Source organism: Ruditapes philippinarum, unplaced genomic scaffold, assembly GCF_026571515.1.
Source record: "Ruditapes philippinarum isolate M1 unplaced genomic scaffold, ASM2657151v2 ctg1386_1_1_1_1, whole genome shotgun sequence".
NCBI classification, from domain to species: Eukaryota; Metazoa; Mollusca; class Bivalvia; order Venerida; family Veneridae; genus Ruditapes; species Ruditapes philippinarum.
Window position 1 is genome coordinate 162,909 of NW_026862840.1, and position 15,167 is coordinate 178,075.

The window sequence follows — 15,167 nt, forward strand, 5'->3', positions numbered from 1 at the left end:
ATGAGCATTATTATCATAGAATATCTTTAAACAATTAATGCCACATTACTTCAGTTCATCAAACTTATAGCTTCTTGTACATACCTCCAGGTGAGTAAACCAAATTTTCAAACTAACGCAAAATGAAAAAAAGAGTTTAAGAAATGCATGGATAATAAATTCCCAGTCTATGGGACATTTAAGATACTTTAGATAAGAAATAAGGGATATTGAATGAGTGAAAGTTCAATACTGAATTTATTGAACAAATAAAGTTAATAGATATGCGAGCCACTGTTGAGGATATAATTTTTTTCAATGAGTTCAATAAATTCAGTAATGAATGACACAGATATAATATTCTATTTATCACATACCCAAAATGAAGACTGTTTAAAGTGAAAAAGAATCATTGTTAATTGAAGCTATTCTAAGTAATTCTGCTGATAATTTTTTTGGTATTAAAAATTCTGGATTTTCCCCAAAAATTATTGCACAAAAGACTGTCTGAAAACATAGGAAATACTAGAGATTATTAATTCTACATAAATATTCAACATAAACATTTTTATTACCTATAATTGATGACAAATTTTAAAAAGAAAAATATGAAAAATAGATTAAGTTAATGCTACAATGGCACATAAATACATGGCAAACAAATTTTGCAGTAGACAAAAATGTCACACAAAGTTTTTTAACAATTGCAAAAGAAGAAAAAACCAAAATAAAAATTCAAAATAAATATTGAGTATGACTCAGTCACAAGAATTTGATTAGACAACAAAAATAAAATAAACTAGAGCTGTTAGTTTGTCATTGCCCTCAACTATTCTCAGTGCTTGGTAGTAAAACAAGAGCTGGGATATTTCATGCAAAAAACTACAACAAAAAACATTTGAGTCTTGTAAAAGAATTTTTCATGTTCAAAAACTGTCAAAGTCCATCCATGACAGTCTGCATGTCAGAGTTATGGACCTTGTAAAGTGAACTCCAATTATGGTTTAAGTTTCATGAGAATACATGTACCTTTATTAATTTGAAAGATTGATGTTGCATGCTTTCAAGCCAAGAGTTATGAGCCTTGGCTAGTAAACTCTGGGTATAGTCACAAAGACCAGTATTAATTAAGTTCCAAACAAATACCTTCAGTAATTTTGAAGATTGATGTTTTATGCAAGAATTTTTTTGAGTTAACAAAGGGCCATAATTCATTCTAAATCCATGCTAGAGTTATGGGCCTTGGATAGTGACCTGCCAATTGAATAATGATTCCACACACTAGAATTAAGAAGTTTAAAATGAATACCTTTAGCACTTTTAATACTGATGTTGCCAAGCAACACTTACACAAAGAATTTTCTACATTAAAAAAGGAACATAATTCAGTTAAATTCCAAGTAAGAATTAAAGGTCTTGGATAGTGACCTCCAATTATGATTATGACATGTATTAAGTTTCAAGTCCTTCTGTAGATTCAAATGAATACCTTTAGCAGTTTTGAAAACTGATGCTGCATGAAAAACATGACTTGCTTATGTCAAAATCCATGTTAGAGTTATTGGCCCTAAACAGTGACCTAATATGCTCTCATACATGTATATGTATAATTATAATGTTTGTAAATTGATATGAATTGTAAAAAAAGATAAATTATTACAAAAATTGGGTTGTAACAGTTACAGCAGATTTTTGTTTTAACAAGCAAATTATTTTTCACACAGAAAATTCATGTACATGTATTATAATTATATTTAAAACAAGAATTGTTTGTACTTTCACCAGAAACACATAACAAGAATATGGCAATATTATAAACAATAAGACACAAGATCATGTATCAAACAAATTGTAAAAATGTCGCAAAATGCTAAATTCAATTGACAGCACCATTGTATTGCAAATTTATGACACATATACACATGTATAACAAATATTTCAGCATTGAAACTAATTTGCAAAAAATACATATATTTAAATCATTTTAACTTAAGATACTCCACAACCTAAAATCTTGGGTACCCTGTAACTTTATTGAGCTTTCCTTTTTATATAAAATCAATTTATAACCCTTGAAAATATCTTTTTTTAACACACTATGTCATTTCTCACATAACAATCATTAAATTTTAATACAAACAAAATATAGACATTTTACCTGCATATTTCAGTAAAATTAAAATTGCATACAAATAAAAGCATTCACAATTTTTGAGTACTGAACAGACAAATTGCACTGTATCTTTAGTACACAAGGCATTTCCTTCTTTTCACAGCAGGATTTACATTTTGACCGTCATTTACAGGGGATAAATACATTTTGGTGGGCGTCTCGGCTTCTGCTTTTCGTTTTCCGTTGCCTAGCATATTAGCACTGAACACCAGTCTACAGTCACCCGCCTTACGGACATTCCAGTACTGCATTAGATCATGTTTAGTCTGTTTACTGGCAGAGTGTGCCGTGGCTGCTCTACTGATTTTCAGTTTTGTGTCACCAGTCTGAGTGGTGTTGTACATGTTTACAGACGGAGTGTTACTATACATATTTACAGGGTTATAATTACTGTACACATTGCCAGTATAGCTGTTTCCGAACACGTTTACTGGCTGAGAATTGCTATACGCATTTACAGACATACCGGAATAGGTTTGATAAACTGCACCAGAGTAACCTGGATTGAAAGTACACGGGCTTTGTGAAACTGTTACAGGTTGAGAGGCATGGCTTGATATATAAACATTTGGAAACTGATTTTGTTGTGTATAAGATGATGGTATGAATTGACCATTTTCAACTGGTCTTGAATTATCTGAGCTAACGCACTGATTATTTACTTGAGACACTGGCTGTTCAGTAATGTTCTGAGAAACTGCTCTTCCTTTCTTCCTTTGAGCTGCTGGTTTCTTTTCTTTTGGTTTCTTTTTAACATTACAATTGCTTTTCAACTTCTGGGTATCTGCTATCTTGAAGTTAAAATTATTGTCACACCCTCCATTACTGTCTGCTATATGAGACATTTCTATAGTCTGCAAGCTTCCATTTGACCTTGATTGATCATGTGACATGTTACCAGGGGATGCTGGGAAGTTCAAATGTTTAACTGGTTCCTGTTGTGCAGAATGATTTTGCTGTTGAGCACTGGTACTAGTATTCCAATTGTGCACGAAGAAATTTGAATTTGAGGACAAGAAATGAAGGTTATTTTCTTTGTTGGCATGAACATTTCCCTGATTTTGATAATGCCCTGTGAATGGCAGAATACCAAACTGATGTTGAATATTTTGTTGTGTTAGAAAGTTTGCTGCATATCCCCCGTTAAAGCTAACATTGTTTGACTCAGACACATAACCCTGTGGACAAACACTTTGTTGCTGATTCGGCACATTTTGTTGAAACTTTCGCTCATTAAATTTACCTACATGATCTCCTGGAGATAGAAGTAGGTCCATCATTCTAAATTCACCATTGCCTTGATGATACAGATTATCATGCTGTAAATTTGTACCATGAAGCTGCCCATTCATCACAAACTGATTCTGTTGACAGTTACCATTACCTTGTTCCTGTTGAAAACCTGGGCTAGATAAATGTTCCCGACCTGAATGCTGAGAATATGGACTAGTCTGTAGATACTGAGTGTATGTCTGGTCAGTATAACTATTCCTACAAGGACTGTTTTCTGTAAATGATGAGACAGGGCTATACATGTTTGCTGTTAATACCTGATTTAACAAGTTATGAGACTGTGCTTGCTTCTTTGATTTTGTTGTCTTTGCAGCTCTCGGCTTTTTTGTTTGACTTTGCTTTTTTGTACTGCTTTTACCTTTAAGATTTGTCTTTTTCTGACTAGCTTGTATGTCATCACCAACTTTTGACTTCGTATCTGATGAATAATTAAATTCTGATGAATTGTCATAGCTTACGGAACCATTCTTTTGTTGGTGACCTTGGCTTGCCATTTGTTGGTGACCTTGACTTGCCATCTGTTGATGACCTCGACTTGCCTGCATGCTATTGTTAAATGTTGGATTCAGTTGGTCATTATTTGGCTGACAATCTGATGTCTTATTATGCGCACTTGATCCGATTTTGTTTACACTATCTGCAAAAGAACAATCTGAGTTCTTTCTACTAATACCATAGGCAACAGTACTACTTTCAGTTTCTGTGAACACATCACTGTCGACAGCATTAAAGAAATGTGATGACAAAGATGAAAGACCAGTTATCTTTATTCCTCTAGCTGTCACAATTGAAGTGAGACCAGTTTTAGCACTTACATTTGAATCCTGAGACATTTCATCTAACATTAATACTTCAGTTTTATCTTTGACGTCCGAATGTGAATTTTCAACATCTGCATGAAGATTGTCCTCCACACCAGCCCTATATCTAAAATTGTCTAATGTACAGTCAGAGATACTTGTTCCAGAGTCTGACCAAACATAACTTCCTTCATCAATGTCTGCCTTGTCACTGCCATACCTTTTTTCACTACAAGATTTCAGATCATTTTCATTGGTGTCCAGCTCTTTTTCATCAACACTACATGAAAATCCTGCTTCCAAAATATTAGCTTCAAATCCGTGTCTAGAATTGTCATCAGCATTTTGTGCTACAACAAAGTCTTGTCTTTGTATCCAATCAGCAACTTTTGAACTTTCACCTGTCTCCTTGATATCATTTAAACTACAGTCATTCAAGCTTGCAGCATCACCACTGTTAGCCTTATCAATGTCTTTTCTGTTTTCTAGCTGGGATGTTTCCAAAACGTTACAGCTGGTATTAACTAAGGTAGCATTTAGATTTCCAGGTGATTGAACAGACCTAATACTCCCAGTATCATCATTTGGTAACAACCAATTCCTGATTGTCGATCCTGAATTTGTCTGACACTCATAAATTTTTGACTTCAAATTATTCATCAAGTTCTTATCTGGAGTCACATTAGCTCCATCTTTTATGATATTATTTCTTAAATTAAACATTGGAATATCATAGCTAGATTGTAAATTTTGATCAGGAACATGCTTTGTTTCAAGTTGTGGCTTGTCTTGGAGTGATTCTTCAGTGATGTTACTATATTCTGGAAGAGGAATACTGGCCACAGCTGGAGGTTTTTGGACTTTGTTCTCACTTAGAAATGTTTCAGAGAATCTACTACCATCTTCAGAATCATAAGTTTGTAAAACAGGCATCAGGTCAAGCTCCACTTCCATCTTATCTGAATCAACTTCGACTTGAAGAACAGGCATTTCATTATCATCACAACTTATGTCATCTATAAGGTGCTCTAATACATTGCCATTATCTGCACACTGTGCCATGATACTAATACCACTACCAGGGACATTGTCCTTACTATCTGTCACTTCACTTAATTTATCCAAAGCCCATGAAGAATTCCCACTACATTCTACATTTGAACTGTAATCATCAAATAATCTCTTTCCACTCCCTTCATCTTCCTTATCACAACTCTTCTTGGAATGCTGGCTGTTTAAGAATGACAAAACATTATTCACACCATTGTCACCAAACGATGAAGATGAGAAGTACATCATAGGTATATTTTGGAGCCTTGTTGGATTCAATTCAGAGGCTTGCTTTGACTTTTCATCAGCTATATCATAAGGCATGGCTTCCCTATTTGAGTTACAACTACCGAGAGCAACATTTCTATGACTGGAACCAGATAAACTGTGAAGAGAACTGACATTTGCCGATATCTCAGAATTACCGAGAGCAACATTTCTATGACTGGAACCAGATAAACTGTGAAGAGAACTGACATTTGCCGATATCTCAGAATTACCAAGAGCAACATTTCTATGACTGGAACCAGATAAACTGTGAAGAGAACTGACATTTGCCGATATCTCAGAATTACCGAGAGCAACATTTCTATGACTGGAACCAGATAAACTGTGAAGAGAACTGACATTTGCCGATATCTCAGAATTTAAATGTTTTGTTATTATACATGAAGTTTTTGACATTGGATCCTGAATTCTTACATCATCATCATCACCAGATGAGAAATAGTCCTCATTATCTGTAACACTTTGAATTACGTCATTAATAGAGAATTTTCTTCCTATTCTTTGTGATGAACGCCTACTAAAGCTGTTTTCACTTTTTAATTCACTATTGTTACTTTTAAACTCATTCAAAGATTTCTTTTTAAATATATCTATTGGCTGCAAGGGGATACTTTTCCCAACTGTTTCCAAAGGTTGGGAATGTGGAATATCTAAAGGATCCTGGGTTATGTTTCTTTTTGATATTGGCTCAGTTTTTGATGCATGCCTACACTTTATTTTATTTTCAGAATCTTGACTTTTATCACCATTACCTAGTAAACTCTCTTGGCCTACATAGCCTTGTTTGTCATTAAAATCTAGATTAAGTTCACTGTCTGCCACATGTTCATGGTGAGAATCAAATTCAGGAAATGTGCTGAAGTCTGTGATTTTTGAGGACATTTCTTGGCTATCTTTACATCCTTTCAGCCCGTATTTCCCTACAAAGTTTTGTAGATTTGGTAAATGAGAAGACGTATGATTTAAGGTCTTGAAATTCTCAGCAATTGAGACAAATTCCTTATGTTTTTCACTATTCAAATGTTCTCTTAGACTACATTTGTACCAATGGTCACATGATTCACAGTAGCCTCCCCTGAGTACTCCTGCAGCTGATTTCTTTTTTGACTGGTTATTACTTTCTTTTGCTTTAGTCAATACTACACCAGCATCAAATGGAGATCCAGTCTCATTGTAAAATATCTTTGGAAATGTTTCAAACTGTTTAAAAAGAGGTCTATACAAACCATCTTCATCTTCTACTTTAATTACAGGACCGTTTTCTTTTTCAGAATCCCAAGTTATTGGGGACATGCCACTCATGGAGGTATCCATTCTACTAGTTTCTGCTTTGAGTTTCTGCAGATGTTTTGCGCTGTCCCGCAGGAATGCAGCTGGTGTTTCAATCCGCAAACCAAGTTTGGCAGCACTCTGTAATAATCCATTGCTGTTATTGTTGGCATCACAATTCTGATTCGCCGATGCTTTTAGCAATAAAGCTTGTCCTGAAATTTAAAATACAAAATTGAAACAAAATATCATATATTACAATTGTAGCTATTTTCATCCCCGTTCTTTTTCCATCACAACAAATATATAACATATAAAATATCTAATCTATCAATAGATAATTCGCAAGACAATTATGCTACACTTATGAACATTGTCACGTAAGAAAATGATATGACTGACGTGCAGAGCTGGCAAAATCAATTGTCCATATTGCACAGGTTGTCCCAAAGCCTATACTTATCGTCGCCCTAATTCCAGAGTGTCGTAACTCCAATTTTGAAAAAAATGAGTGTTTGGTATCAAAATGTTCGTAATTTTTTTCTCTATCTAATGGTAAGAACAACATCACTCTGGTTCTTGCCTGTAACAATATATTGAATGGGTCAGAGTGCTGTAAGTCCAAAAATTGTGATAAAAATACAGTCCATAATATCGTAACTTCTGAACCAATAGTTTGTTAATGTTCTAGTCACGTGATGCTGTTTTGACAAAATGGCAGATTTTTCAAGGTATCAGGAATTACATTTTACGTTTTTTATTTCTTGATAACATGTAAGTGTTTTGCTTTAGATGTTATCTAATTATCTATAGATTAATATTTTATTGAACTGTTTCAAACCTTAAAAAGAAATAATAACTACTCTTAACCCTTAAGCTAAATTCAAAGCACCATGCTGTGTTATGAAATTCGGATAGCATGGAAATCGGATAAATTGATACAAACTTTCAATATTCACAAGTATCAGCTGTTGATAACTTGATATGTGATTGATTATATGATTGATTGATCAATGTTACCATTAAATACGGACAATCAGGTTTTGCATAAGATTGTTTATACTTTTAACTTACAAAAAAACTCACCAAATAGAAACATACTACTGCCATTGTTACATTTTGTACAATGTTTTTCTTTAACTATATAAGACAAATTACCGTACTGGTGCTAAGTGATTCTAATAAAATTTACACATATAACTTTACCACTCATAACTGATGTTAAATTAGGTTAATCATGTTTATTTCATAATTCATAATTTCATAATTTTCATAATTTCAAAATGCTGCACTTTCATATAACGATCACAAAAATATCAAAAGTTTTGCTGTGCAAGGCATTATGCAATCCAGAGTGGTTAACAATACCAACTGTCATATAGAAAGAAAGACAAAACACTTTTAAAATGGCATAAGTGTTCAGTCCTACATCACTCGTTTGTGTTCTTAAAACAGTACGTCCAAACGTCAAAGCCTATATGGTGGGTTAAAGTTGATAATATCCCTATAACAAAAGTTTAAAAGCTGAGACCGAGTTGCCTCAGATGCACCATTTAGCGTTGAATAAGAGACGTCATTTGCACAACAAATACTTATTAAACAGAATGCCACCCTGTTGACCTACTCAGCTATTTTGCATAAATCAACAGGGTGTCAGTCTATACCTTTTAGTCAACATAATCTTATGCTAAAATTTCTTATGTAATTGGAACATGCAAAGCAAAATTAATCTAAGTTTCTAAGTTAAAAATAATTCTTGTACATCTACTTCCAACTCGTAATGTAATACTACCTGTAATTAATTATCAAGTGATTTGAACCTTTGAACTGAAAATTATCCATTACCAAAACTATTTTTAAAAAGAAAAAAAATATGCTTAGTTAAAAATTGTCATTCGATTGAAACGTAGAAAAAATGATTTTGTGAAAAAATGTTACAAAGTCTTAAGATATAAAACATTAAGGAATCTTTAAATTGTCATATTTGTTTCATCAAACGTTTGTTGAAGTAAAATAGAATTAATATTTGACTGAAACTCTTAGATATTGAGCATTGCTTTTATACGAATGAGTTATTGATGTAAACAGTTCAGTTAAAAACATTAAAAGCAAACGTATACTTAATTGTTATTGTATGTAAAGAAGTTGTATGCCACTTGATATATAAATACATGTAGTAATTGAAGTACAGTAGTTCATTGAAACACCATATCCAGATCTGTAGCATCTTTGAAAATTTGTGAGCTTTAAGTTGTGTTTCATATTTTTCTCTTTTTTTTAAACAAAACATTAAGTAATGCTGTTCTTAGAAAAGTAAAATACATAGGTTTATTCTTTTTCATGTTACAGAGAAAGGAACTCATTGTTAATGTTGTTTTTCAAAGTTGAAGCAGTTACATCTTTCAAACATTTTTGTGTATTTTGTAAGTCAAATTGTGTTCAACATGCTGTTTGTATGCAAGTAACAGGTATTCAAAATTGAATTTGGAATGAATTAATGATATAATAAACGAAACCAAAAGTAAATCTGAATTCCAAATATTTTATAGTGCAGTGTTAATGTGAAAATAGCATATCATATGATAAAAGTTTTGCTATTTAATGTGGTAAATATCAATACAATGACGATGTTTCTAAATTTTGATTTCGTTTTGTTTAACTCAATGTGATACATTTACAAAATCAGTAATATTTTTTTTGTTCATTTGCAAGGCTCACTATTTCATGTAAATGGTCATAAGATAATGAAGCCCGAGTTCAATTTCAACCTTAAAATGCCTGTTCGTGGCTATTCACACTTCACCGCATTGTCTGGATTTCTATTATTAACTTTTAAGACTAAATTTACTGTTTTGATCCTGATCACATTACATGCTCTGTGGTGCCTAAATAAATGTGGATCAAGACTAGTCGTTAAAGCATTCAATTTCTAGTTACGTCTAAATTTAATATAATTTCAGTATAAAACAGTAAAATAGTCATTATTTCACACTGTTTTAACTCCTAAATGTAATGATATTTTAGGGTCACATTTCTGTAACTTATTACAGCATTCTGGTTCTTGTATTTTTGTCAATAAAATATATTTTTCAGTGATTTTTCATTTCTTTTATTTTGATTTTTTTTAAAAACTATCTACAGGAACTTCTTCGTAATTTCAAGTGTAAAAGTTAAAATAATTCTGCACACTATGATGTATTTTATATTAAAATTGGTTGAGTAAGTGTGAAGATATAGCCTGTTAAAACTTTGAAGTAGATTTTCTCAAAATGGTAAAAATACGACTTACATCATTATGGAATTAGGGCGACGTTATCTAGAATTCATTTTATAAATATACTGATGAGTAAAGATAAAATGGACATTGTCAAAATCAGATTTTCACCAGCCTTGAATGTGAGTGAAAATATTTAAAGTTGGTAGAAAATCACTCAAGTAATAAAGAAAATTTATAGTAAATGATAACAAATCTAATCAAAATTGCAATTTCAAAAGGGTGATTATTCTTACCGGTATCTTACAATTATTTCAAACATTTATGATAATACTAGAACAGTCAATGAATTTAAGATTTTGAATTTAATGGCCAGAATTCCAGTTTTGAATTTATTCTACCATATATTTAACTAAATTTTCTTAAAATTTACACTTGCCCGAACTAACTTACACTGGCCATAGGCCACCGGGCCAGTGCTAAATTTGCCGACTGCTATATTAAATATTTTCAATATACAATGTATTTATGCTAAGCAATCAATAAAGATGATAAATACAGATCATGCATAATTCATTAATTGCATAACATATTACCCAAATCTACTGGATGTACATTTACTGATGATGCATTACACACCAATATCTGAAGCACTGAAACTGGCTTTGTACAAAAACACAGTCATTTTGAATTCAAACCCCTGTCAGGCTTACAATCTTTGGAATTTTGCAGGTCTGATTAGATTTTACACACCCAGAGTCTATTCTAAGAGGGGCGATGGGGGGATACACCATTCACCTATTTTTTGAGAGGAAGGGGGAAAATTTTACATAAAGAAAGAAGGAAAAAGATCAACAAATGTAATAAATTCTTTTATTTGAAATTTTTTTGATAAAAATTCCCCCTGTTTTTCGAATCCTAGAATAGACACTGCACACCTCAGACATCAGATGAGTGCCATATTTTGCAAACTGTATCATATTTTCTATTTTTAATACATATACATTCATGTACATAAAATGTTTTACACACATCATCAAGTATAATTTTTGCAATGAGCCAATCTTGGAGAGGAAATATTTTTTGAGTATTATTGAAATTAATGTAAACTTTGCGATTTGAAATTTTATATAAAACATCTCAAATAAACAAGAGCTGTCTGTAAGACAGTGTGCTCAACTTTTTTAAGTACATGTACTTGAATTTTGCATTACTCCCTTACTCTTTAAAAAGTTTATTAACTAAACAATCTATATCCTTATACATGTACGTTTTTAAAAGAGGGCAGAGTTGACTAGTGCTGAGTTGGTATAGGGCCAAGTTGACCCTTTACTGTTTTACATGATGTTGGCTTGTCATGAATTGCCCTTCAAAAATAGGGTGGTCAGTACACTTTGCACATGTGCAAAATGTTGTGTTATGGGCAAGGTTAGACGATTTGCAGACAACACAATAGTATATCTTACAATTAAATCCACCCAAGATGCCCAAACCCTCCAAAAAGATCTCCACAGTCTTGAAAACTGGGAATCTGAAATTCGGATTGGTCAATGGAATTTAATCCAGAGAAATGTGAAGCCGCAAAAAACATTCAGTAACATTCCATTATAATTTACATGGTCAAAATCTTAAATCTACTGAGGCTGCACAATATTTAGGTGTAACAATTAGTAAAGATATATCTTGGACCAATCATATGAATAACATAACAGCAAAAGCAAATATCTCACTCAGATTTATAAAAAGAAATGTCAAAACTTCCAACAAAAAGGTCAAAGAAACTGCCTACAAAACTTATGCAAGGCCCCAGTTAAAATGCTGTTCCCAATTTGGCATTCTTAGCAGAAATATCTGGTTTACAAAATAGAACAAGTTCAAAGGTCAGCTGTCAGATATGTATACAATGACTACAATTACACCAGCAGTGTATCTAAAATGCTGAGTAATCTTAATTGGCAAACTCTAGAGCATCTTTATTCTTAATTGGCAAACTCTAGAGCAGAGGTGCAACATCAGCTCTGTTACCTTACTCTACCAGGGCATTTTTTGTCAAAATTGTGAAGGGGCCTGGACCTGTTCATTTTGTGAAAAAAAGCGTGATTTGTCATAAAATTGTGAAAAAAATTTATTTCATATTATTTGGCATTTAGCGACATAACGAAACCAGAAAATGTCTTCAAGTCGGTACTTTAACCCGCTTAACATGTGCTTAAAATTGGCGTAAATCATGATTAACTGGAGGGTTAACAATGTATTTCAAAGACAAAGTCACACTATTTTGTGAAATTTCTTTTAAAATTGTGATTCTTTTTCTGCCATTTTGTGAAAAAAAAGTGCAATTTTGAATTGTGAAGGGGCCTTATATCGGCCCCTGTTATAGAAGGAAAAAAAGCCCTGTCTACAATATCCAATACAATCTTGTGAGGGTCAACTATCACCATCTAACACCCAGAAACCTGAACTACATACATGTGACATCCCGGCGGGATTTTAAAAAATCCCGATATTTCAACACTGATCCCGATTCCCGATATTACAGCTTGAATTCCCGATATTTAAAAAAAAATCAACATAAAAAAAATCAAACACAGCACCTGTATCTAAAATGTAAACCGTGCCTCCGGGCATTGATTGTTATCTGTCCATATCCTAAGTTATAGCGGATTAAATGTTGAGTCGCTAATTGACAGCAAGGTGACGTAATAAACAGTTCCAATACCCAAAGTTATTCTCACATGTTTAACTTATCACGTGTCGTGTGTCAGTCAATTGACCTCTTTTGTAATTTGGCAGAAGTTATTACACGCTACGTCATCAAAACTACCCTGTAAATTCACATGTATGAATTCGGCTCAACCTTTGATTTTCTTTGATTAGTGCCGCACTGATGAAGATAAAAGGGGAGCAGAATCATTTTTAGTGGATCATTCAAAACCTGTTTGAGATGTCTAATTAACCTATTTTTAGTGAGTGGGTAATTTTTTGTTTTGTTTAGAAATTACGCAATCACCGAGGCAAAAATGTGGATTTAATAACAGAAGGATTCTTGCATTTATTTTGAGTCTTTTACTTATGTTACGTTATTTAACTGTCAGAGTCTTATGTTTATGAATAGTTGTTGCACGTTTTCAAATAGCTTGTGTTTAATTATTGAATGACTGAAAAGACATTATAATTCTTCAAACTGAAAATCATGAAATGTGAAAGTGTGACTGTTTTAGAAATAGCCAGTATGACTACACTTATTTATTTATCTATTTATTTATTTTTTTGGAGAAATAAATTAATATTGATCAACAAAAAAATCATAAAAAGTATTATCATTTAATGATTTTGAGGGTAATATAGATTCTTTGAACCAAATGTGCCAAACACGCACTGAAATTCGAGTCGATAAAAAAATCCAGTTTTGAGCCTCAAAATCCAGCTGAAAATCCAGATTTGGCCCATTTCATTTGTCACATGTATGGAACTACCTTATACCATACTCAAGGACACAATATCACTTATTCATTTTGCCTGTGGAATGGCCTACCCATGTCCTTACAAGCTAGTCCCAGTATCTCTTTACTGGGCAGCTGCAAGCTTTCTACCAGTTTTAAGTAAGTTTTTTGCTTTTATCTTTTTACCTCAGTCTTGTAGTCTTCTTTTAACTTGCTTTTCATCTTATACCTATAGTATAAATTTGTGCTTAACACATAAATTTGTTTTAAGTTTAACAGCTATCCCAATTTCCCAGACAACGCCAATTTCCAAGACAACGCACTTGCATAGTGTAATTGTAAACGATTTTGAAGTGCTTAGTATGTAGATAGATGTAGATGTTTACATTATTGCATAAATGCCCTTTTAGTAATAAAATAATGTTTTTAGAAAGTATTTAATGCTCGACAGTATTAGAAAAAAAAATTGCTTTAAATAACATTTCACACAAGTTGTACTTGTGGAAATATGTACAGAAATGTGGCGAATGCATGAACACATCGGAACTTCCAAAGGAAGTCATAGTTGCGCTTTTTTAGTCCACTGTATTTGGTAAAAAATATATACAAACCTCTACTCAATGGAACATTTTTGGTTGTCTGTTTCTGTGAATAATCATCTTTAGAATGTTTTGTTGAACTTTTATCAGTTATCAATAATGTCAAATCTTTTGAAAGAAAATCTTCAATTTGTCCTCCTAGATTTTGAATACGTTGAGATATTTTTGATTTCGCTGAGGCTGATTTAACATCAAGGTAAAATGTTTTTCCAGCATACGGTCGCTCTTCAAAAGATAAACTTCTTCGTGCACGCAATCCAGAGGACTTTGGCTTCATTATATACTACAAACATAAGAGATAGTTTACTTGTAGAAAACAAATGTTTTCTTTCCGAAGCAATATAAACAATTTTTTTAGTTCTATACAACGATCTTCAGGAAATAATTATTATTCATCAAATTTCTTTCTTGAATAGGCCGCCGCTGTAAGCTTCTAGTGATCTTGAAGAAAAGGACAAAACCCTTGACGAAGAGTGAGACTAAATAAAGGATTGGAGCACCACACTAAATACCGTATTCCGGTAAATACCGGACAAGGCGCTTGAATCGTAAAATGCCAAAATCTTGCTTTTTTACGCAACGGAATGAACTTTAATAGGTCTAATTCATCTTTTCACACTGATTTATGTATGATAATGCATGAAAAATGTTAAAATCAGCGAAAAAAACGATATTTGTCTATTTTGTGATCATGATTTCTGCAAGCGTCTAGAGGTACTGCTCCAATCCTGTATTGAGCTAAATCCCTTGACGAATACAAAATAATATCGGGCACAGTCTAAAACGCGGACTCCTCTTTAGCGGAAGCGACAATTAAAAAGGAAAAAAGTGGACGGTTAGATAATAAATGTTTAAAAATAATATATATTTATACGTTAACGGATGGCAAGCGGGCGTTGAAAAAGTTATAAAAAGTTGTGTATTAATTGGATTTGTTCATTCATACATAGAGCTATATATCTGTGATTCATATTTCATAAATTAAGTTATATTTAATTGTAATTTGGAATAATAATAAAAAATTATTGAATTTCATTTCATTGTCATTCTATTATGTTT

The 15,167-nt window shown here is 32.6% G+C and overlaps 1 protein-coding gene across 1 annotated transcript; it reads right to left on the bottom strand.

The window, feature by feature from the left end:
• Window positions 1–1,280: 1,280 nt before the first annotated feature.
• Window positions 1,281–14,431, bottom strand: LOC132720371 (uncharacterized). Its single transcript, XM_060704499.1, has 2 exons — window positions 14,121–14,431; window positions 1,281–7,067 (listed from the first exon to the last, which is right to left on the bottom strand). The coding sequence occupies exons 1-2, from the start codon at window positions 14,383–14,385 to the stop codon at window positions 2,224–2,226; spliced, it is 5,109 nt and encodes a 1,702-aa protein (XP_060560482.1). The 5' UTR covers window positions 14,386–14,431; the 3' UTR covers window positions 1,281–2,223.
• Between the last annotated feature and the right edge of the window lie 736 nt (window positions 14,432–15,167).